The sequence below is a fragment of the Nycticebus coucang genome, chromosome 14 (assembly GCF_027406575.1).
Source record: "Nycticebus coucang isolate mNycCou1 chromosome 14, mNycCou1.pri, whole genome shotgun sequence".
Lineage (NCBI taxonomy): Eukaryota > Metazoa > Chordata > Mammalia > Primates > Lorisidae > Nycticebus > Nycticebus coucang.
The window spans coordinates 21455786-21481902 of NC_069793.1; the positions used below are offsets into that span (position 1 = coordinate 21455786).

The window sequence follows — 26117 nt, forward strand, 5'->3', positions numbered from 1 at the left end:
GCAGCGCAGTACCATCCAGCTCACTCCACTCCGGGGAAACCTAACTGATATTGTTCAGGCTAAGTCGACTAGCAGAGGCTCCCCCAGTGTCCTCCCGACACAGCTCCCTATAATTTTACCAACCTATTGCTTCCTTTCTGTATGTTTATCTTTCCTTTTTCTTTTACCCCTTTTCTTCTGTTTTACTAAGGGTCAAACAGAAAAAAAAAATCCAGAAAACTGGCCATTTTATAGTGGTGAGAGAGAGAAAAAAAAAACTTGGCACAAAATGCTAGTTAATAGTTATAATTTGAAAAAAAAAAAAAGCACTTATGCTTCAGGGAATAATATAGGACCTTCATTTAAAATGGCTATTTTATTTACTCAAAGTGTGGCTCCTAAATCTAAAAGGAAAGTATACGATCCTTTCAGAGTACAGCGCATGAAATAAATTTTTTAAATGTCTTGGGAAGAACTAAAGAATTTCCTTGAGGTAAATTCTTATTTGCCTCCATGAGACAGAAATATGGTCTTCTTCTAGCTTAGACTATAGATCTACTACTAGTAGCTTCCAGGGTTGACTATCCCAACTTCAGTATAACCAATTAAAAGGGACTAGCCATAAAAAGTGCAGATACTACTGTCAGGCAATAAACTACTAGACCTTATCGGTGACAGTGGTGCACATTACAAACTTCAAACTCATTCCTTGCTCTAATCCATCAGAAACTTCCTGGTTTTAATAGGCTATAAATGGCAGGAGCTTTGAAGTCCCTGGATTAGGATCAGTAATAGACAGACTGAATGAGAAACTAAATGCAGGTGGAACATATTCTATGCATCTCGAATTAAAAACAAATCCAATTAATCAAATAGTCCTCAACCCTAGCTGCCAGCCAGCAGATTAGAGGGGCAGCGAAGACAAGGAACACAGTGATTAAGGACGAACCCGCGGGAGAGTCTAGCGATTGCTCACTTTAAGGGTCTGACTTGAAGTCTGGACGGGGTATGCTTCGCTGCTGACTTTCCCAATCAGAGATGAGGCCATCCTGTTTTTCTTTTTTGAAGGAGAGCACAGTATCAGAACAGAGATAAGAAAGGAAGAAACTAATGCCTTTTAAACTGAGTTTTCATGTAAACAAATCAGCTGAGAGGGCTGAGAGAAACTAAGATCTGTTTTCTTAAGGCTGATAGCCTTTGATCCTGATTCCTAAGCTCTCAAACACTCGTGGCCACAGTGTATGCCAGGGCTTGGAGTTAAATGGGCCACCCTAGAACAAGAATGAGATGCCTGAGAAAATTGGGACCATGCTGCCTCAGAAATGACATTGCTATTGACAAAGCAGGAAAAATCATTTGAAACGAAGAATATGAACTATTTGGCCACCCCAAATCAATCCAGCTGAGACTTGCACGAAAGCCCAAACTAGACCTCTCCTGAACACATAATTTTCTCGCTCTTCTTACCTTCTGGAGGGTTTTTATTCTGATTATTCCACACCACTAGCAGCTTGGATAGACTGGGCACTTTGGACACTTCGGTGATGACCCGGAAGAGGCTCTCAACTCGGTCGTAGGTGAGGACGATGGCCGTGAACCCTTGAGACTGTGGCGGGATCAACGGGAGGAAGAGTGGGTTGCTCACACTGCCCCATTTCTGCAAAAGGATAGATTCGTGTGGATCAGAGAAGGCGCTGTAATGATGGGGCTGACCAACATCATCACCAAACCTGACCGTGGTAGGTTGGTGGCTTTTACCATGACCAATCCTAGAGCTAAGCTACTGCTCAAAGTCTTCCCTTCTTCAAACGTTTGAGTTTCATACTGATACCATTGAAAAAGGAGCAGTGAACTTTTGCAGCTAAGAATGGATTTCTACTTAAACACCAAAATTAAAAGTATGCATTTATCTCCATTCCTTCCCCAACCTACTAAAATGGCAGTTGATTAGAATAAAAGGATATAAATCTAGTAGGACAAAGAAGGAAAAAGAGACACCAGCTGATGAGCCATATTAACTTATCTCCAAAAGATGAACAGGCTAGGGAAGCAGTAGCAGAGGGGAAGTGAGAAGTGAGACCTGGGTATGAACCAGGAGAGGAGCCACCGAGTTCAACCAGGGAAACAAAGGCTCAGAGTTAAACTCAGCCAGGTAAGCGAAGGGGCAGGGTTCAAGACAGGAAGACTGGTTAAAAATCGGGATGAAGAGAAGTTGGATACCCAGATTCACAAACCTCCGTTTACCCAGTCAGCTAAAGAACTACTCTTCTTCCCTCTCCCCAGTTGGAGAAGGCAGGTTTGTTCTCTGCGGAAATAAAAGCTCTAGATGTGGAAACAAAGGCACAGAGGAGAGGAAAACATGGGTTAAAACTACATTCTGAATGACGGGCCCTGCAGCCCTCCTCCTCCTCCAGTTCCCAGAACATGGGCAGCCCTGTGGCTAGCCTGGCACCCTGTCACGGCACAGTGGTACCCTGTACGCAGCAAGCTGGTCCTCGCACAAACTGCTGATCAGCTTTCTACTGCCTCTTTCTTAGTCATGAACAGATTCTAGAATCACAGACATTTCAAGCACATCTTTAGCATGAACTATGGAAACCAAACAAAGAAAAGAGGAAACTCAGAGGATACAGAGACAATAGAAACAGGAAAAAATTACACCAATATCAATTTTCCCCGAAAATCGAATCTTCAGGGAAAAAAGATTTTCCATCCATGAAATAAGAATTGCTATTTTTATTTATTTTTTTTTTGAGACAGAGCCTCAAGCTGTCACCCTGGGTAGAGTGCCGTGGCATCACAGCTCACAGCAACCTCTGACTCTTAGGCTTAAGAGATTCTCTTGCCTCAGCCTCCCAAGTAGCTGGGACTACAGGTGCCTGCCACAATGCCTGGCTATTTTTTGGTTGTAGTTGTCATTGTTGTTTGGCAAGCCTGGGCTGGATTTGAAACCTCCAGCTCTGGTGTATGTCGCTGGCACCTTAGCTGCTTGAGCTACTAATGATGGCGCTAAGCAAGAAATGCTATTTTTATTTAAACGATCTATCAAAGAACAGAGGTAACTTTTGAGCATTAAAAACTTGAGTTTTGAAATTTATTTATTTTTTTATTTTTACATGTACATGTGTTTATTAGGTTTCCATTTTTTCCTTCACAAAATTAAAAAGGCTTAAAATTTAATAACAATGCTTAAGATAAGGACTAGAAACAAAAACCTCATAAAGAACGAACAAACAAATACATTCAGAAAAGGAATCACACAATTGCTACATCAAAATATTAAGCAATAATAATAATAATGCAAAGAAAGTAACATTCACATTGTCAAATAAGAGTATGTCTATTATAGAACGCTTGACTCTGAGGTTCAGTATGGAGTCATCAGTTAACTTTTTTTTTTTAAGTATCAAAAAATAGACAACTAATATTTATAAATAAGAGTAAAAGATAATTTCAAAAAACAGATCAAGCCAAATCTTATAGACAATAGAAAAAGAAGAAATACTTTAAAATCATTCTACTTGATCTGGGTACACCTGATATTAAAATTGGAGAAAAGATATTATTATAAAGGGGAAATTACAAACATATGTCGCTTATAAATGAGGATGCAATATCCTAAACAACATATTAACAAGTTGAATTAAAAATTAATGTTTAAGTAATGTACTTTGGTCAAAATTAAATCTAATTTATGTTAGAATTAGTCACTATTTTCTTTTCTTGCTTTTTTTTTTCTTTTTCTTCTTTTCCTTTCCCTCACCCCTTCCTTCCTTCTCTGTCTGCTCTCCCTTTCCCCCATAATGACATGGTGGGGCATGGGGGAAGAGTTTTGAAATTTTTTTTAAAAGAACAGGATTAAAAGATAAAGATGAAAAAACAGACTGGTGAACAAAAAGAGAGGAAAAATAAGACGGAAAAGATGAGAAAATTCTGTAGGTCCAACATCCATCTAATAGGAGGTTTTGGAAAAAGAAAACAAAATATGGGAGAAATTAATCCCTCAAAGTAATTAAACAAGCACTCAGTATAGAAACTATGGCAGCCATGAATTTTCAGATTGCAAAGGAATGATGAGTAGCCAGCATAGTAAATTTAAAAAAAAAAGACTAAAATTAAAAATAACATCAAACAAACAAACAAAAAACTATTCCCATATCAAAGCAAATAATTTCTGAACACAGGAAATAAAAAGGTAATTCTCACAATATGTGAAATGTAGGTGATGAGTATGTGAATTCACTGTACAATTCTTAAAACTTCCCATGAAATTTTTTTCAAAATAAAGTTTAAAAAGTAATTTTCTTTCTTTCAAATTAATACGTGAGTACAAACTTTTAGGTTACACTGTTTTCACCTCTCAGATAAAGTCCAAGTTGCAGTTGAGCCCTTCACCCAAGGGGTGTGCTGAACACCCTCACATTGTGCACGTTAGGTGAGATCCTCCCCATCACCCTCCCTCCTCCCCGCACCCCTCCAGTCTTCATCCTCTTCCCTCCCCCTTGCTATTTAAAGCAGCAATGTAAGCAAAATTATTTTCATACTGATAATAAGAAAGATTATTCAAATGTTCTTATTTCTTTTGTACCAGGATTTGTCACTCTCAGTAGAGTGCTGTAATGTCATAGCTCACAGCAACCTCAAACTCTTGAGTTCAAACGATCCTCTTGCCTCAGCCTCCCAACTACAGGTGCCTGCCACAACACCCAGCTAGTTTTAGAGATGATGTCTCACTCTTGCTCAGGCTGGTCTCAAACTCGTGAGCTCAGGCTATCTACCTGCCTCGGACTTCCAGAGTGCTTAAGATTACAGGCGTGAACCACAGCACCTAGCCTCATTGTAAGCATTTTTAACTGTACAATTCAGTAGCATTAATTACATTCTCATTTATATGTTATCATATGAAAAGACCAGGACTGAACTCCATTTCCACTACAAGGTGGCTGAATATGAAATGTCCTATTATTCTGGCTGCTTTACACGTCCCTAAAGTCTTTTATACTTTGGGACTCCCAGGGTCCCCTATCAATCTCATTCATATCACTGATGGACACCCATCACCATATATATGACAACAGCTGTTTGCCAGATGTAACAGTTTGAGGTAGGAAATGTACACAAACACATGGAATACACATGGGATGGGAACTCAAAGAGACTGAATGGGATTCCTAAAGTCTTAATGTAATCAGGATATTAAAGCCAAAATGTCCACAACATGCCATAATTAGATTTCACAATCACAAGACACAACAGGAAAGGCCATCTTCTCATGTTGACCCTCTGTTTCCATGAATCACTTTCACATTAAGCTGTAGTCTTAGGAAGTTCCTGCATTTTAGTATTCGTACCCTAGTATCTGATTACATTTCTAGGAACCATTCTGAGTTTTCGACACCAAATTTTATTCTTCATCTCTTCCTGACTTTTATGGAAACTGAAGTCATCAAGCAGCCCTATACTTAAGTCACAGTCAATCCCCAACAGGGTAGATAGTTCCTGGTCTATCTGCCATCACTATCCCCAACCCATTAATCTATTCCTCTCAAAACAATACTCACTAACGCCTACTTGAAAAACACCATTTTAAAAAAGAAACAAAAAAGGATTCGTTTAAAAAGGTAAATAAAATAATTTAATGTGTGATATTGGAACAGTCAAGATTGAAACTAGAACAATAACTAAGTGCTAGACACTGCGTTGTACTTGTATTTTCTCATTTGAAACTCACAATCCCCAAGATATATGTTTACTGTTCTCATTTTACAGATGATAAAACTGTAGGATTAGAAATAGTGAATGATGTTCAAGGCTATTCAACCTGTGATTGACAGAACTGGGATAAAGCCCAGGCATTCTGACTCCAGAACACCAGATGGCGATGGTTCACAGCCCTTCCCCATGACCTCCTACAGACATGCCCAGACTGATCTGGGGCAAGCATCACCACTTCATAGACTTTGGAAAGTGGAAGTGTACAGAACTGCCGAGATTAATACTTCTAGCTCTTCTCTAAGACAAAAATCCTAAAAGTTCTTGGTCCTTGTTAGTCACATTTGAGCCCATAAGCAAAAACTCGCTTCCAAACACTACAATTTTAAACAGCACATGGAATAAAAAACACACAAAATAAAATACAAAGTTAGCACATAAATTAAAAAAGGTAAAATACACCACCAACACAGAAGGAAAAACTATTAGAACTCCAACAAAATGAGGTCTGTTCTTTGGGAGAAAGGAGAATGCCAACATGGATAAATGCCTTTACAACATTAAGAACACAGGAAAAAAATTCCCTGAGAGATGCAAGGCTTGGATTCAGAAAACGAATGTCTTGGCATTTAAACTGAGGCACCCCTGCAAGGAATCACAACTCTGATTTCAAAGCGGGCCCAGGAGAAGGAACTGGAGTCTCTGGTAAGACAACAGATCTGGTCTCATCCATATGCCCGCTCCACTGGGGAAGTGGATGAGTAGGAAAGGAGGAGCACAGGAAGGAACGGGAAGAGGACAGTAACTTTTCTTGATGTTCAATTAGACGTATGTAACTTGGGCAAAGTACTTAACTGCTCTTGTACGTCAGTCTCTGTATCTATAAAAGCATGATAATACTAATCCAAGTAAACCAGGATTTTAGTTTTAGAATCCTGAGTCCTCACCTGGATTCTCTGCCTCTACTTCTTCCTTTCCAAATATACTGTTTTTATTTCCACAATTTTCTCTTTTTCTTCCTATTCACTGTTTTAGTTATCCTGAAAGCTCCACGGAACCAGGAATCTTAACACCTCATACCTAGCACAGTGCTACTCTATAAGTAATTTTTTCAAAAATGAAATTAGTTAAACTCATATGATGCAGGCCATGATCTATCTATCCTCATTATGTATAGATATGAATAGTTGATATACACTCAAAATCATTAGAAGTTCTTCCTCCCTCCCTCCCTCTCTCTCTCTTTCTTTTTTTTGATACTATGTCTTATTCTGCTGCCCAGGCTGGAATGCAGTGGCCTTATCACAACTCACTGCAATCTTGAACTGGGCTCAACCAAGCCTTCTGCCTCAGCCTCCTGAGTAGCTGGGATGATAGGCTTGCTACCATGCCTGGGTAATTTTTCTATTTTTGTAGAGATGGGGTCTCACTCTTGTTTATGCTGGTCTGGCACTCCTGGCCTCAAGCAATCCTCCTACCTCAGCCTCCCAGACTGCTAGAATTACAGGCATGAGCCCACTGTGGCTGGCCTCATTACGAATTTTAAAATCACTTCCACCCTAGCTAATTCATTTTGTAAGTACTTACAAAGAATCTTACTGTGCTAAGCGTTCTGAAGAAGTATAGAATTTTATAGGGACATTTAACAGAAGGCTTGAATCTGGGCCCTGTCATTTACTTGTAATATGTAATGTTACTTCTGTGCCCTCAGTTTCCTCATCTATACTACAGGAATTGTGATAGTATCTATATCTCCTGGGGTAATGATGATTAAATGAGATTATATACATAAATACTTAGCAGAGGACTCAACAAGGAACTCCATAAATGGTAGTTTAAAACAAACACAAAACAATTCTTCACAATTTGTGTTCTACTTGCCTGCTAGAGCACCAGCATCAGTGATTCAGCCATCGTTCCCACTAGCATTATTTCTCATACATGTTCATTTGGTCGACATTTCCGAAACATATATTATAAGCCTGGAATAGTGTGAAAGGTGCAAAGATGAACCCACTCCTTCCTCTCAGAATACACATAGAATCTGGTGGGGAAGACAGGTAGGTGCAAAGATAAAATGACAAGGCAAAATGAGTATGTTTTACTAAATAGCAGAAAGGCATTGAGGTACTCCACAGGTGGAAAACTGGCGATTCTGGAGTAGCCTTTAAAGATATGCTGGACAAGGCTGGCTGAAGAAGCCAGGGCAGACTGAGTGGCATGTGCATTTGCTCAAAAGACAATGAGAGATCTTACAAGAGGACTTGTCACAGAGTGCTGGCAGGAAGAAATGCCAGAAACTGAGATGGGCAGGCTAACGCCTTACCATGAAAAGCCTCGAATGACAGAAAACATTTCTTTTAGTCACACAGTGAGCTTTCTTATTTCTACTGAAACTTTCTTTTCCTGAGTATTGTCTTACTGACAAATTAACATGGCTGCCTTAATGTTCTATTTCAAGTGGCCATAAATAGGAAATGCTGAACTGCAGCCAGACTTCTATGTCAATTGCTTTTCCCTTCTTCAAACACAATTCTATTTGCCTGTGGAGCTCAGTGACAGTGTGGAGAAAGGCCGCTTTAATTGGGGTATATACCTTCGCACAGACACGCCACACTCCACTAGGGTAAGGTCAACAAACTAACCCCCAGAGGAAAAAAGCTGACTGGAGAGGGATATTTAAAAAATGACATTTAGTCACCTCTGAAATACCTTTAAGAACTGATCCCCTGCTGGCTGACCAAAGAGAGTGTCTACAGTCTGGGACCTCTTGACCCCACTTTCTGCAGGAAATCAAGCAAATTTAAACCTCCATAATTTACTCAAGACTCTGGCTTCTGCCAGGGAAAGGGCAAACAATACTGGCAACCAACTCTGCTGCCTGACTAAATCTCCACTATGGCAAGATAGGGCATGAATCAGGCAGCCAGCAACAGAGAGCTGAAAAAGAGGCCAAGCCCATCTTCTGCTAGGCTGCACCTTTGAAATCCTGGCTATCAAAGCAATTTTCAAATATACTCAATAAACTGTTCCCTCAAGATGGGAGGAGATACTAAAAGACGTGTACATTATTCTCACCAAGTGCTGGCCTTTGACCAAATGCCTTGTTTATCTCTCACCCATCCTCCCACCCTTCCCTCCTCACTCCTACAACAAATACTCAAAGCCCCAAAAAGAAATCCTACATTGGGTGGTGCCTGTAGCTTAAGCGGCTAAGGCGCCAGCCACATACACCAGAGCTGGCAGGTTGGAATCGGCCCGGGCCTGCCAAACAAGGACAACTACAACCAAAAAACAGCCGGACGTTGTGGCGGGCGCCTGTAGCCCCAAGTACTTGGGAGGCTGAGGCCAGAGAATCGCTTAAGCCCAGGAGTTTGAGTTGATGTGAGCTGTGATGCCATAGCACTCTACCTGGGGCGACAGCTTGAGGCTCTGTCTCAAAAAAAAAAAAAAAAAGAAAAGAAATCCTACATTGTTAAAATGCAATCGTGAAAAAGCCACGATGACTGTCAGGTCACAATGCCAGCTGTAGAAAAATTTTTTCGCATCACTTATCTGGAAAACCCTGGTCTAAGAGCTGGTAGCCAGCAGACAAACTAGTGAGAGGGAGTTGTGGGCTCAGGTTTCAGGATGCCATGGAGAAAAGGCCGTGGGTGACTAAGCTTAGAGTCAGCTACCAGTTCCAAGGGGTTTCTCCTTCAGAAAGAGATTCAAACCCAAGCAACTAGTTATGCCTTTGGCAAGCCCACACAAAGGAAGTTGCCTGGGCCTTTCCTGCAACCCTGTTTTGATTTCTTGTAGTTGAAAGGTCATGGTATCCCTATATAATAACCAAAACCATTCTATCCAAGATCACCATACAGAAAATAGAGAAAGGTGGCCTTTGAAAACAGAAACAAGTGGCCTTTGCTAGGCATTCTGAAATGTTCTTACTGGAGCTGCTCAGGGATCATAAAATCAAGAGTGAGAAAAACTATGTTTCATAACAATCATGGATTCTTTCCACCTAAACCAAACCTAACTGTAGCACAGGAGAAATGAAGGTATAAGAGCAAACAGTCCAATGTTTAATTACTACTACTTCTCACTGTATACAAGATTTTTTTATGTTACTATGTATAACTTCATGTAAAAATAAGAAACTTCAGCAGTTATTTGAGTTAACCCATGTTTGATTTAAATTAAGGTATTTTGCCTTAACAGGAGAGTAAGAGGTCAGAGAAGAAAGGAAGAAAGGAAGACAGGCCTGTTACACAGGAGCTTTTGAGCCCCGAGTAATGAGTAGCCTCACCTATTCCTACCTTGATAGAAAGGGCAGTTTTCCGGGTTGTTTTGAAGTTATCAAGCTTACCTCAATGTGGTTTCAATTATGAATTACCAGACTAAAAGGGAGAAAAAAGCTTTGATTTATTCTTTTTTGCTCCAATTATGCATGATGTGTTTCCACTGAAGACTTTGGAAAGTATTTCATCATGCCTCTCATCCTGAAGTGGTCAAAGGGCAAAACCAAAAGGAGTTAACCCTTTCATTTCTCCTCTAGGTTCAAAGAGACTCCCTATCAGTAGATATAGGTCAAGGCCTTTGGAACAAAGCAATGAAAGGGTTAAGCATTAGCATCATATTACTAACGTGTGTAAGGGTGGTGTCCATTGTCCAAAATGGTGAGATGATATTTATGGTAATGGTTACTGGGAGATTTGAAAGGGGCCATCAGTAATGTGGCCCATGTTGCCTTAACCATTAAAACTCTAGGGCCCCACCTACCCAGAGCACAGCACTTTACCAGGCATGCGCTAAGATGGGAGTCAGGAGAATTACAGAGACCTAACAATGTCTTCAAGCAACATCTCTTGTCTCAGGAGAGAAAAGATTTGGGGACATGTCCAAAGTCTACCTGCTCCACTGTGTCTTTAATTTCATTTCACTCTCAACAAATAACTGATTGTTCTAAAAAACAAGAATAACACTAAAGTCTGAATCTCACTGACTACACACTAAACAGACACATGGAAGATGAAGAAAACCACCAAGGTTAGAAATCCTTTTAAGGCTTCAAATTCAATTAAGATAATAAATTATCAACTTAGAATTCCCTCAACCTACTTACAGTGATTTGTTCATAAATGGGTTTTCCACACTTGAGTGCACTGAAGTAACAGGTGCTATGATTCTGGAGAAACTGAGCCAGAGACACGAACCTGGTCACAACAGCAGGCCAAAGATTTCTACCTTTATTTTTTGCTTCCTAGTCGAGGCTTTTAAAATCTTCTCTTTTTTGGGCGGCGCCTGTGGCTCAGTGAGTAGGGCGCCGGCCCCATATGCCGAGGGTGGTGGGTTCAAACCCAGCCCCGGCCAAACTGCAACAAAAAAATAGCCGGGCGTTGTGGCGGGCGCCTGTAGTCCCAGCTACTCCGGAGGCTGAGGCAGGAGAATCACATAAGCCCAAGAGTTAGAGGTTGCTGTGAGCCGTGTGACGCCACGGCACTCTACCCGAGGGCAGTACAGTGAGACTCTGTCTCTACAAAAAAAAAAAAATAATAAAATAAAATAAAATCTTCCCTTTTTCTTTGGCTTACTACACTTTCATTATGATTACCTACCTACCCAGCCAAGGATTTGTTTTTACTTATCCTGCTTGTGGTTCATTAGTCTTCCTAGATCTGCGGTCTAGTGTCACTCAACAATTCTGGAAAATTTTCAGCTCCGATTCTTTTAAAAGGGGGCCTCTTTCCATGCCTCCTCTCTTCTTCTGGAAGTCGGATTAGACGTATGTTGGATCGTCTCCCTTTATTCCCCAGATTGTTTCACTTTTCCTTATTTTCCCTCTCTTTTTCTCTTTGGGCTGCATTCTGAACAATTTCTTTGAATTCAATAGTCTAATCTAATAATTGGAAGTCCTTGCAGGTTTGTTTCTACTGGATCTCACTCTTGACATTGCCTGTATCTCCGTGATTTTGTGGTTTTTTGACTGTAGGCTGCTAATTTCCTTTAGAGACTTAATGTGTTTGAACTTTTTAAGACATGGATTGAAAATAAGTTCCTCAAGAAGGGTTTGGGTTCCTTTCAACGAGGGACCACCTTTGATAAAATTCTCTTCTTACGATTAACTTGGATCATAGCTATAGTATGAATTTAAATGAGGACCCAGATGGGGGTGGCTTGTGATTGCAGTTCTCGGCACGAGGGTCAATGGAGACAGGTCTATTTCTTTACACATATACTGAAGATGTAATCTTTTATTTTCCTGGCTTCATCAAGGAAGCTCTTGCGAAATTCTCCAACTTGGACAGGTCACAGGGTTTTAATTGTGCTCCCTGTCCCCTACTTCAGATAGTTACTAGGTCAAAGCTCCAGATCATCAAACTCAGCAAAAACCTTCATAGCAAAAGCTGACTCTGGCTCCTACTCACCCCTCAGGGTATCTGATTTGGGGGTCAGCAAATACTTTACTTTCAGGCCAGCTCAGGAATAGGTTAAAATTGCTCTAAAATACTTCTTTCAGTATTTTAGTTGTCAGTTAGGAAGGTCACTTCGCATATTTAATCCATCACAAAGCCAGAGGCAGAAGTCTTTTATATTTACAATGTCAATCTACTTATGTGCCAGTGAGTTCCCTATATAATTTGGGGGCCAAGTTTGTATGTAAGATGAAAATAATTATATGAAAATATAGCAGAATAATTTTAGGTACAGAATATCTGAAATTACACAAGTTACCACAGATCTTTAGACCACCATTTCCTTATTTTAAAAAATTAGGTAATAAGGAGGTAAGGCTTGAAATAAGTGTCTCACTTCTTTCTTCTGTGAAAATGGAACTAACAGAATGCCACTCTTGGGATTATAAGGATTACATAATGGCATCTTTCTGGGCACAAAGAATATCTTCCTGAGTTCAATGATACCAGAAACAGAGAGTAGACCCCAGAGAGCCCTGAGCAGCCCCACTACTGCCACCAGCCTACTCACCATCACACATCAGGAGGAGCCACAGCTGCTGCAGCAAGCCCCAGTCACCACCACTGCAACTGTGAGCATTGAGCCCACGACCCAGCAGCTACCTGCCCCCCCCGGCCCTCAATACAGCTGACACCAAGCCCAGCACCACGGGTACCGGCACAGGGCAGCAGTGCAGGGAGCGGTGGCCCAAGGGCCTCATTAGTGGTGCCTGCTGGCAGGGACAAGAAAATCATTACAATGAAGGTTTTGGGAACAGTTAGATGTTTCATGTAAGAAATACATATAGAATGACACCAAGGAAGAGAGATTTGTAGGGCAGACTGCCACAGAGAGTAAGCCCAGGAAATACCTTTGCAGCATAGGACATGGAGAGACTGCGGAGTTTGATGTGTGCTGATGGAGAACAGGGGGGTAGAGGCAGCAAATGTTGTAGGCGCTAGGGGAATTCCAGTTAAGGTAGTAAATATGCAGCCGACCATAACCACTGTAGATACTATCCACATCACAGGGTCCTCCACGCAATTACCAGCAGAATTACCAGAACAGTGACAGTGGGAAAAGAACGAGGGATCAGAGAGTGCTCCTGAAGGCCAGGCCCAATAGCAAGCCCTACGGCAGGTGAAGGTTCCCACCTTACTATTTGCAGAGACCCTATAGGCAACAACCACACTATTCCAACCCTCCTGGGCATGGGGAAGTGACAGAGGGTACTGACAACCAGGATGCAGGAGAACAAGGTAGACCAGTAAGACAGAATGTGTATCAGGGTTACTGACCACAATTCAGCCAAAGACAGACAAGAGAGGACAGCAATGAAGAGGATAAAGAGAATCAAAGAGACAAGACCTAAGGGCCATTACCTATGCAGATGCCCAGAAAACCCTAAACCACAAGATGGCAAAGACACAAACACAGCTGATCCACCAGCTGAGAATCGGTCTGTTCTTAAGGCTGAGCAGGGCAGGGCTAAGTAAATGCCAGCTTACCATCTCTACCATCATCCAGTTTAGTCATCCAGCAAGAAGAAATGAATGTGAAATTCCAACAAGAAATGAACAGAAGACTGGAGCTGAAGACCTTAAGTGCTTGCTTTTTGCCTGCGGACCAGATAACTATCTGCATGATCTATGCAGCATGGGGTTTTGATTATTTTTACCTAAAGACATCTTTTTTGGTAATAACAAACGTGTTTTTCTTTTTTAATCTGTTTTTTTCTCAATATGCCTTTAAAGTTTTTTTTTTTTTTTTTATTCTTGGGGATTCATTGAGGGTACAATAAGCCAGGTTACACTGATTGCAATTGTTAGGTAAAGTCCCTCTTGCAATCATGTCTTGCCCCCATAAAGTGTGACACACACCAAGGCCCCACCCAGCTCCCTCCTTCCCTCTTTCTGTTCCCCCCCCCAACCATAATTGTCATTAATTGACCTCATATCAAAATTGAATACATAGGATTCATGCTTCTCCATTCTTGTGATGCTTTACTAAGAATAATGTCTTCCACATGCATCCAGGTTAATACGAAGGATGTAAAGTCTCCATTTTTTTTAATGGCTGAATAGTATTCCATGGTATACATATACCACAGCTTGTTAATCTATTCTTGGGTTGGTGGGCATTTAGGCTGTTTCCACATTTGGGCGATTGTAAATTGAGCTGCAATAACCAGTCTAGTACAAGTGTCCTTATGATAAAAGGATTTCTTTCCTTCTGGGTAGATGCCCAGTAATGGGATTGCAGGATCAAATGGGAGGTCTAGCTTGAGTGCTTTGAGGTTTCTCCATACTTCCTTCCAGAAAGGTTGTAGTAGTTTGCAGTCCCACCAGCAGTGTAAAAGTGTTCCCTTCTCTCCACATCCACGCCAGCATCTGCAGTTTTGAGATTTTGTGATATGGGCCATTCTCACTGGGGTTAGATGATATCTCAGGGTTGTTTTGATTTGCATTTCTCTAATATATAGAGATGATGAACATTTTTTCATGTATTTGTTAGCCATTCGTCTGTCGTCTTTAGAGAAAGTTCTATTCATGTCTCTTGCCCATTGATATAAGGGATTGTTGGCTTTTTTCATGTGGATTAATTTGAGTTCTCTATAAATCCCTAGTTATCAAACTTTTGTCTGATTGAAAATATGCAAATATCCTTTCCCATTGTGTAGGTTGTCTCTTTGCTTTGGTTATTGTCTCCTTAGCTGTACAGAAGCTTTTCAGTTTAATGAAGTCCCATTTGTTTATTTTTGTTGTTGTTGTAATTGCCATGGCAGTCTTCTTCATGAAGTCTTTCCCCAGGCCAATATCTTCCAGTGTTTTTCCTATGCTTTCTTGGAGGATTTTTATTGTGTCATGCCTTAAGTTTAAGTCCGTTATCCATCTTGAATCAATTTTTGTGAGTGGAGAAAGGTGTGGGTCCAGTTTCAGTCTTTTACATGTAGACATCCAGTTCTCCCAACACCATTTATTGAATAGGGAGTCTTTCCCCCAAGGTATGTTCTTGTTTGGTTTATCAAAGATTAGGTGGTTGTAAAATGTTAGTTTCATTTCTTGGTTTTCAATTCGATTCCAAGTGTCTATGTTTCTGTTTTTGTGCCGGTACCATGCTGTCTTGAGCACTATGGCTTTGTAGTACAGACTAAAATCTGGTATGCTGATGCCCCCAGCTTTATTTTTGTTACAGAGAACTGCCTTAGCTATACCGGGTTTTTTCCGGTTCCATACAAAACGCAGAATCATTTTTTCCAAATCTTGAAAGTACGATGTTGGTATTTTGATAGGAATGGCATTGAATAGGTAGATTGCTTTGGGAAGTATAGACATTTTAACAATGTTGATTCTTCCCATCCATGAGCATGGTATGTTCTTCCATTTGTTAATATCCTCTGCTATTTCCTTTCTGAGGATTTCATAGTTTTTTTATAGAGGTCCTTCACCTCCTTCGTTAGGTATATTCCTAGGTATTTCATTTTCTTTGAGACTATGGTGAAGGGAGTTGTGTCCTTAATTAGCTTCTCATCTTGACTGTTATTGGTGTACACAAAGACTACTGACTTGTGGACATTGATTTTATATCCTGAAACATTACTGTATTTTTTGATGACTTCTAGGAGTCTTGTGGTTGAGTCTTTGGGGTTCTCTAAGTATAAGATCATGTCGTCAGCAAAGAGGGAGAGTTTGACCTCCTCTGCTCCCATTTGGATTCCCTTTATTTCCTTGTCTTGCCTAATTGTATTGGCTAGAACTTCCAGCACTACGTTGAATAGTAAAGGTGACAGAGGACAACCTTGTCTGGTTCCAGTTCTAAGAGGAAAAGCTTGGAGTTTTACTCCATTCAGTAAAATATTGGCTGTGGGTTTGTCATAGATAGCTTCAATCAGTTTTAGAAATGTGCCACCTATGCCTATACTCTTCAGTGTTCTAATTAGAAAAGGATGCTGGATTTTATCAAATGCTTTTTCTGCATCTATTGAGAGGATCATGTGATCTTTATTTTTGCCTCTGTTAATATGGTGGATAACGTTTATAGACTTGTGTATGTTAAACCAGCCTTGCATCCCTGGGATGAAGCCTACTTGATCATGATGAATGACTTTTTTGATGATAAGCTGTAATCTATTGGCTAGGATTTTGCTGAGAATTTTTGCGTCTATGTTCATGAGTGAGATTGGTCTGAAATTCTCCTTTTTGTTTGGGTCTTTTCCTGGTTTTGGTATCAGGGTGACGTTTGCTTCATAGAATGTGTTGGGGAAGATTCCTTCTTCCTCAATTTTTTGGAATAATTTCTGCAGTACAGGAATAAGCTCTTCCTTGAAGGTTTGATAGAATTCTGGAGTGAAGCCATCTGGACCAGGGCATTTTTTGGTTGGAAGATTTTTTATTGTTTCTTTGATCTCAGTGCTTGAAATTGGTCTGTTCAGGAGCTCTATTTCTTCCTGGCTGAGTCTAGGGAGAGGGTGTGATTCCAAATACTGATCCATTTCTTTCACATTTCCATTTCTTTCAAATTTCTGGGCATAGTGTTTCTGGTAGTATTCAGAGATGATCTCTTATATCTCTGTGGGATCAGTTGTTTCCCCTTTATCATTTCTGATTGAGGTTACTAGAGATTTTACTTTTCTATCCCTCGTTAGTCTGCCCAATGGTTTATCTATTTTATTTATTTTTTCAAAAAACCAACTCCTTGTTTCATTAATTTTCTGAATGATTCTTTTGTTTTCAATTTCATTGATCTCTGATTTGATTTTGGATATTTCTTTTCTTCTACTGAGTTTAGGCTTAGATTGTTCTTCTTTTTCCAAATCCATAAGATCTCTTGTGAGATTGTTGATGTGCTCTCTTTCTGTTTTTCGAATGTAGGCATCTAAAGCGATGAATTTTCCTCTCGAAACTGCTTTTGCAGTATCCCACAGGTTTTGGTAGCTTGTGTCTTCATTGTTGTTATGCTCAAGGAAGTTAATGATTTCCTGTTTTATTTCTTCCTTCACCCATCTGTTATTCAATAGAGGATTGTTTAGTTTCCACGAGCATTTTTGTTAAGAGTTGAGTTCCACCTTTAGTGCCTTATGGTCTGAGAAGATACAAGGTAAAATTTCAATTCTTTTGATTCTGTTGATATTTGTTTTGTGTCCCAGGATATGATCAATTTTGGAGAATGTTCCATGGGGTGATGAGAAGAATGTATATTCTTTATCTTTGGGATGGAGTGTTCTATATGCGTCTATCAAGCACAGTTGTTCTAGGGTCTCATTTAAGTCTCTTATATCCTTGTTTAATTTCTGTTTAGAGGATCTGTCCAGCTCTGTAAGAGGAGTGTTAAGGTCCCCTGTTATGATGGTATTATCAGATATCATATTGCTCAGACTGAGTAAGGTCTGTTTCAAGAATCTGGGAGCATTTAAATTGGGTGCATAGATATTTAGAATTGAAACGTCTTCTTGTTGTAGTTTTCCCTTGACCAATATAAAGTGACCATCTTTGTCTTTTTTGACTTTAATTGCTTTAAATCCACATGTATCTGAAAATAAGATTGCAACTCCTCTTTTCTTCTGAATTCCATTTGCCTGAAAAATTGTCTTCCAACCCTTGACTCGGAGCTTTAATTTGTCTTTTGAAGCCAGGTGTGTTTCTTGCAGACAGAAAATGGATGGCTTGTGTTTTTTAATCCAGTCAGCCAATCTATGTCTCTTCAGTGGGGAATTCAAGCCATTAACATTTATTGAGATAATTGATAAGTGTGGTAGTATTCTATTCGTCTTATTTTGTGAGAGTCCATTGTTTAGTTTTGTCTTTTGCATCAGTGTGGAGGTTTGGTTCTGTCCTTTAATTTCTGAGTTCTTACTTTGCTGCTGATCCATTGTGGTGGTCAGTGTGCAGAACAGGTTGAAGTATTTCCTGTAGAGCTGGTCTTGTTGTGGCGAATTTCCTCAATGTTTGTATATCCGTAAATGATTTGATTTCTCCGTCAATTTTGAAGCTTAGCTTAGCAGGGTACAGAATTCTGGGCTGGAAATTGTTCTGTTTAAGTAGATTAAAGGTAGATGACCATTGTCTTCTTGCTTGAAAAGTTTCATTAGAGAAGTCTGCGGTCAATCTGATGGATTTGCCCCTGTAGGTCAACTGGCGCTTACTCCTGGCAACTTGCAGAATCTTTTCTTTTGTCTTGACTTTGGACAGGTTCATCACAATGTGTCTTGGAGAAGGTCGGTTAGAGTTGAGGCGACCTGGGGTCCGATGCCTTTAAAGGTTTTTAAATGATTTCATATTTGGCCAAGTTGAGTTTTTAAGAATTTGTAATAAACATTTACAACTTGATTTTTTTCAAATTAGTCAACAAACTGTAAGCACTTGTTAATAAAGGTCTTAAATAATTTATAAAAAAGAATACCCTCCTGTAAATTTAAATTTTCCTCTCCAGAGTCCCATCCATTTCTGTAATTTACATTTCCACATGACAAAGCATTATACTAGCATCTTTGTCATTACAACATTTTACTTTTCATAGCACTACACTACTTACAAAATGCCTCCACAAACATAACATTATTGATGTCTCAGAATAATCCTGTGAAATAACCATTAGTCCCATTTTACAGATAATAAAATTCAAAGAGATAATAAACTTACATATTGTCAAGCTAAATAAATGATCTGGAACTCAAGTTTGATTCTAAAATGTCCTTTTCAATACCTTTGATTAGCAAATTGGTTGCTAATTTTTACACTATTCTTCTGAAGCTTTTATTATTACTAAATGTAGTCCTACAGATGAGTAAACTGTTACAAAGAAAAATTTGGTAAGTAACCTCAAGTCACACATATCACCACCAGGAAAGAAGGGATTAAAACATGCAGTTTAAGAATTTCTAGACTACAGTTAGCTTACTGAGGGCTCACAGATTAAATCCATCTGAAAGCCTCTTGAAAATTCCCGTTATTATCTGAGTTTTAGCTCCTTCTATTTTTTCTTTATATAGCACTAAAGTTCATATTTGGCTAAATGCCTACCCTTCTTCTATAAAGCCAAACTACTGTCAAGAAAAGCAGGAAGGATTGCCACTGATTGCTTTTCAGGTAGTAGAGGAAAAAGTTGACATTTCATACTCCTCCTGTTTGGAAAGAAAGCCAATCATTTATAAGAACCCTCATCTGGCTGCAGCTTCCATCAGTGGAATGGACAGAGGCCAGTTAAATGGTTCAGCATAAGCCATATTATAAGAATTTGGAATGAGGAAGGAGAGGGTTCCATATGCTGATACTTTCAATAATTCATGAGTTATATCAGTCTGCAAGTAATAAATTTTACTTTATATATACGTAGTATGACTGCTTAAGATACTGGCAAAGATAATACACCATTGATTTTATTGGTTTATAATTTAACATATCAAAAATAACAGTTCAGTTGTTTAACAGTGCAAAACACTTGAATCATTCTGAGAACATGATCTTCAACATGCAGTCATTATCCCTGAATCATACTGAAAACACTTAAAAGAAAGGCATCAGTGAAAAATGAGTACCTTATTTGACTTAAACAAACAAGACTAATCCATAACCCAAAGACAAAGTGTCAAATAATGTTAAAAATAGTTTAAACTACTACTTCATGAAAAATGAAACAAATTTACAATTTCATCCACCTCTCCCATACTTGAAATACTCTGACAGTATGAAAGAGCAGCTCATTCTCTGGCCCAGGCTTTAAAATGTTTGGTAGCCCATGACTATATGTTAGTAAGGTCAGCTATGGCCTCAGGTAAGACTTCACTGGCTTAGTAAATAGGAACTTGGGGGAATGATTAAATTACAGCCTATAGCATCTAAGCTCAAAACGCCAACAGTTATGACCAAGAAAATCAAAGTTTTTGTACTGATCTGACAGGAGCCTAACACCATTAAATTTAACATAGGATAGAAAGAACCACCTCTACAATGCAATTATTTCTTAACTTTTAATTTCTCTGGAATTCCAATGAGGCATATGTTTTGTCTACTATGTTTTGTCTCTGCTTCTTCCTAAAAAAAGCCATGAACCCAAGAGGGCAAAAAGAACCTTTTTATGAAGAAAACAATGGACTAAAATTTAACAAATTCCTGGAAAGTAAAACAGAGTCTTCCTTTTCAAAATTCTCTTGCTATAAAAAACATAGAAATGTACGGTAAACTGTAACAAAAAATCCTTTTAAATACAGCTGAGGTCACAGGAAAAGTTAAGTCCCTAGGGGCCAAACATGAAGACAAAACCGCAAATAAAAGCTGAACTCTGCTGACGATATGATCTTTTATCTAGAAAACCCCAAAGACTCCCCCCAAGAGACTCCTGGAATTGATAAATTCAGTGAAGTCTAAAATGACAAAAATCAATGTACACATATCAGTAGCATTCCTATACACCATAACAGTCAAGCCGAGAGTCAAATCACAGACTCAATAGCATTCACAATAGCTACAAAGAAATGCCTAGGAATATACTTAATTAAGGAGGTGAAATATCTCTACAAAGAGAACTACAAAATACGGAGGAAAGAAATCACAGACAACACAAGTAAAGAGAAATACGAAGCTCATGAACTGATAGAATCAACATTGTTAAAATGTCCATTTTACCCAAAGTGATTTACAAATTCAATACAATCCACATCAAAATACCAATGTCATATTTCACAGAGCTAGAAAAAAAATTTTATACTTCATTTGGAACCAGATAAGACCCAAAATAACAAAGCAATCTTAAACGAAAGGAACAAATCTGGAATCATCACAATATCAGACTTCAAACTATAGTACAAAGCTACGGTAACCAAAACAGCAAGGTATCGGTACAAAAATACAATGGAACAGAACAGAGAACACAGATATAAAACCATCCATGTACAGCCAATTAATTTTTCACAAAACAGACAATATACACCAGGGGAAAGAAGCCCTATTTAATAAATGGTGATGAGAAAACTGGATAGCTACATGCAGAAGAATGAAACTGGATCCATATCTGATACTCAAAAAATTAATTTGAGATAGATAAAAGTTTTAAACATAAGACATGAAACCATAAGAATTCTAGAAGAAAATGTTGGAAAAACTCTTCGAGGTATCAGCATAGGCAAAGAATTTATGTCTAAGACCTCAATGACAACAACAACAACAACAGAAATGAATAAATGAGACTTGACTAAATTAAAAAGCTTCTGCACAGCCAGGGAAATAACAGAGCAAAAGAAACACCTATAGAAAGGGAGAAAATATTCGCAGGGCATATATATGATAAAGGGCTAATACTGAGAATCTACAAAGAACCCAAGCAAACCAGCAAGGAAAAAAAAAAAAACATTAAAAAGTAGACAAAGGACATAAACAGAAGCTTTTCCAAAGATGACGGAATGGCCAATAACATAGGAAAAAATGTTCAATGTTACTAATCAACAGGAAAATGCAAATTAAAACCACAATGAAATATCACCTTATCCCATTAGAATGGCTTTTATTAAAAAGCCCCAAAACAATAGATACTGGTGTGGATGCAGAGAAAAAGAACACTTATACACTGCTATGGGACTGTGAAATAGTACAACCTCTATGGAAAACAGTATACACATTCCTCAAAGAATTAAAATTAAACCTACCATTTAATTCAGCAATCCCATTACTAGGTATTTACCCAAAGGAAAAGGAGTCATTTTATCAAAAGGAAACCTGCAGATGAATGTTTATTACAATACAATTCACAACTGCAAAGACATAATCAACCCAAGTGCATAACAATTCATGAGTGAATTAACCAAATATGGTATATGTATATTATGGAGTATCATGCAGCCATGAAAAAGATGACTTATGGCCTTTTCCAACAATCTAGATGGAAATAAGTGAAATATCTAAAAAGAATGGATGGACCATGATCCTAAGTGAAATATCTAAAGAATGAAAGAAACAATTGTAGCAAACCATTAAAGAAGAGCTTGTACCTACATTACAAAACCTATTCCAAAACATTGAGAAGGAAGGAATCCTCCCCAACTACTTCTATGAAGCAAATATCACCCTGATACCAAAACAAGGAAAGGATAACAAAAAAACTACAGATCAATATCATTAATGAATATTGATGCAAAAACACTCAATAAAATCCTAGAAAACAAAATTCAACTACATATCAAAAAAAATAACATATCACAACAGATTGGCTTCATCCCAGGGCTGAACATTATGCAAATCCAGAAATGTTATTCACCACATAAACAGAAGCAAAACAAACACCACATTCTCTCAATAGACACCGAAAAGCTTTTGACAAAATACAGCATCCTTTTTCGATAAGAACACTTAAGAAAATGGGCATACATGGGGCATTTTTTGAACTAATAGAAGCCACATATGACACATTCACAGCCAATATCATACTGAACAGAGAAACACTGAAAACATTTCCACTTAGAACTGGAGCCAGACATGGATGCCCACCATTGTCACTACTATTCAACAAAGTGCTGGAACTTCTAGCCAATCCAATCAGGCAAGAGAACTATATCAAAGGTATCCAAATGGGGACGAAAGAAGTCAAACTTTCACTCTTTTCTGATGATATATATGGTTGTACTTAGAAAAGGCAAAGGACTCAACAACAAGACTCCTGGAAGTGATCAAGAAATACAGTAATGTCTCAGGACATAAAATCCATGTTCACAAATCAGTGACCTTCATATATGCCAACAGCAGTCAAGCTGAGAATCAAATACCCTTCACAATAGCTTCAAAAGGAAATGCCTTGGAATATACTTAACAAAGGTTGTGAAGGATCTCTATAGAGAGAATTGTGAAACCAGGAGAAAAGAAATAGCTAAAGACATTAACAAATGGAAGAACATACCATGCTTATGGCTGGAAAGAATCAACCTTGTTAAAATGTACTACTCGAAGCAATCTATAGGTTTAATGCAATCCCCATTAAAATGTCAGTGTCTTACTTTGAAGATTTGAAAAAATAATTCTAGTTTTGTGTAGATCCAGAAAAAACCCTGAACAGCCAATGCAATTCTATGAAATAAGAATAAATTAGGAGGCATCACCTTATCAGACTTCAGATTATATCACAAGTCTATAGTGATCAAAACAGCATGAAATTGGTGTAAAAATAGAGACATAGATCTGTAGAACAGAATTGAGAATCTAGAGGTGAAACTAGTCTCATATCACCATCTGGCAGTCCATAAACAAAACAAAAGCAAGTACTGGCCAAAAGAATCCTACTTAATAAATGGTGCTGGGAGAAATGGTTAGCTACAAATAAAAGTTTTAAACTGGATCCACAGCTCTCAGCACTTAGAAAAACTAACTCACACTGGATAAGAGATTAAGACACAAAACTATAAAAACTCTAGAAGAAAGTGTTGGGAAAACTCTAATGATATTGGGGTAGGAAAGATTTTATGATGAAGATCCCATTGGCAATAGCAGCAACAACAAAAAATAAATAATTGGGACCTTTTCAAGCTTAAAAGTTTCTAAACAGCCAAAGCCACAATAAACAATGCAAACAGGCAACCTTCAGAACGGGAGAAGATATCTACAAGTTACAAATCTGATAAATTTAATAAGCAGAATCTACATAGAACTCAAACTGATCAATAAGAGCAAAAAATCTCATTAATCACTGGCCAATAGACATGAACAGAATCTTTTCCCAAGAGGACAAATGGCCAAGAAACATATGGAAAAATGTTCATCATCCCTAATCATCAGAGAAATGCAAATCAAAACCCCCCAGATATCACCTAACCCCTGTGAGAACTGCCTACATTACAAGGTTCCAAAGCTGAAGATGCTGGTGTGAATACAAAGAGAGGGGAACACTTATGTACTGTTGGTAGGACTGCAAACACAGCCCTTTTGAAAAGAAGTATAGAGGATCATCAAAGAGCTAACAGTAGGCCTTCCATTTGATCCCACAATCCCGTTAATAGGTATCTACCCAGAAGAAGAAGAATCATTTTATCATAAGGATATTTGCAATCAAATGTTTGTAGCCACTCAATTCACAATCACAAAGATGGGGAAACAACCCAGGTACCCATCAATATATGAATGGATTAATGAGTTGTAGTATATGTATACCATGAAATACTATTCAGCCATAAAAAGATGGAGACTTTGTTCATATGGGTATCCAACTTTTTCTCTTCTCCACCACACATTGGAGGAAGAAAAGTTGTCTTGAGCCATACATTAAATACACAAACACTAACAAAAGCTGATGACCAAAAAAAAAAAGGTCAGTATATAATTTCTGTGATAACCACCACCACCACCACAAATAAGCAAAACAGTCCTTATAGAATCCCCATGTGGCCCACAGCCACAGGTTGGACACCTCTGCATGGGAAAACAAGGCTTCCCAGAGCAAATACAAAGTTACTTGAAGAGACAAAATTCCCGGCAAGAGTCTGTTTTCACCAACTTTTAGAAAGAGAAAGAGCTTACTTCATTTTCTAAAGTCTTTATAAGGCCTTGCCTTGCCGAGCACACCTACAGAGGGCCACCCACAGAGGGCTACCTGTAGGGAGCTACCTGCAGAGGGCAACCTACAGAGAGCTACCTGCAGGGGGTACCTGCAGAGGGCAACCTACGGAGAGCTACCTGTAGGGAGCTACCTGCAGAGGGCAACCTACAGAGAGCTACCTGCAGGGGGCTACCTGCAGAGGGCAACCTACAGAGAGCTACCTGCAGGGGCCACCTGCAGAGGGCAACCTACAGAGAGCCTGCAGGGGGCTACCTGCAGAGGGCCACCTGCAGAGGGCAACCTACAGAGAGCCACCTGCAGGGGGCCACCTGCAGAGGGCAACCTACGGAGAGCTACCTGCAGGGGCCACCTGCAGAGGGCAACCTACGGAGAGCTACCTGCAGGGGCCACCTGCAGAGGGCAACCTACAGAGAGCTACCTGCAGGGGGCTACCTGCAGAGGGCAACCTACAGAGAGCTACCTGTAGGGAGCTACCTGCAGAGGGCAACCTACAGAGAGCTACCTGTAGGGAGCTACCTGCAGGGGCCACCTGCAGAGGGCAACCTACAGAGAGCTACCTGCAGGGGGCTACCTGCAGAGGGCCACCTACAGAGAGCCACCTGCAGGGGGCCACCTGCAGAGGGCAACCTACGGAGAGCTACCTGCAGGGGCCACCTGCAGAGGGCAACCTACGGAGAGCTACCTGCAGGGGCCACCTGCAGAGGGCAACCTACAGAGAGCTACCTGCAGGGGGCTACCTGCAGAGGGCCACCTGCAGAGGGCAACCTACAGAGAGCTACCTGCAGGGGGCCACCTGCAGAGGGCAACCTACGGAGAGCTACCTGCAGGGGGCCACCTACAGGGAGCTACCTGCAGAGAGCCACCTGCAGAGGGCAACCTACAGAGAGCTACCTGCAGGGGGCCACCTGCAGAGGGCAACCTATGGAGAGCTACCTGCAGAGGGCAACCTACAGAGAGCTACCTGCAGAGGGCCACCTGCAGAGGGCAACCTACAGAGAGCTACCTGCAGGGGGCCACCTGCAGAGGGCAACCTATGGAGAGCTACCTGCAGAGGGCAACCTACAGAGAGCTACCTGCAGAGGGCCACCTGCAGAGGGCAACCTACAGAGAGCTACCTGCAGGGGGCCACCTGCAGAGGGCAACCTATGGAGAGCTACCTGCAGAGGGCAACCTACAGAGAGCTACCTGCAGAGGGCCACCTGCAGAGGGCAACCTACAGAGAGCTACCTGCAGAGGGCCACCTGCAGAGGGCAACCTACAGAGAGCTACCTGCAGAGGGCCACCTGCAGAGGGCAACCTACAGAGAGCTACCTGCAGGGGGCCACCTGCAGAGGGCCACCTGCAGAGGGCAACCTATGGAGAGCTACCTGCAGAGGGCAACCTACAGAGAGCTACCTGCAAAGGGCCACCTGCAGAGGGCAACCTACAGAGAGCTACCTGCAGAGGGCCACCTGCAG

General features: G+C 40.1%; 1 protein-coding gene across 2 annotated transcripts in view; it reads right to left on the reverse strand.

Moving 5' to 3' along the window:
* The window catches only part of EXT2 (exostosin glycosyltransferase 2), a 159672-nt gene that overhangs the window by 51848 nt on the left and 81707 nt on the right, over positions 1–26117 (reverse strand). For both annotated transcript variants that reach the window (XM_053560750.1, XM_053560749.1), the window contains one exon: positions 1447–1636. In XM_053560750.1, coding sequence (XP_053416725.1) covers positions 1447–1636 — 190 coding nt within the window. The remainder of the gene's footprint in view (positions 1–1446; positions 1637–26117) is intronic.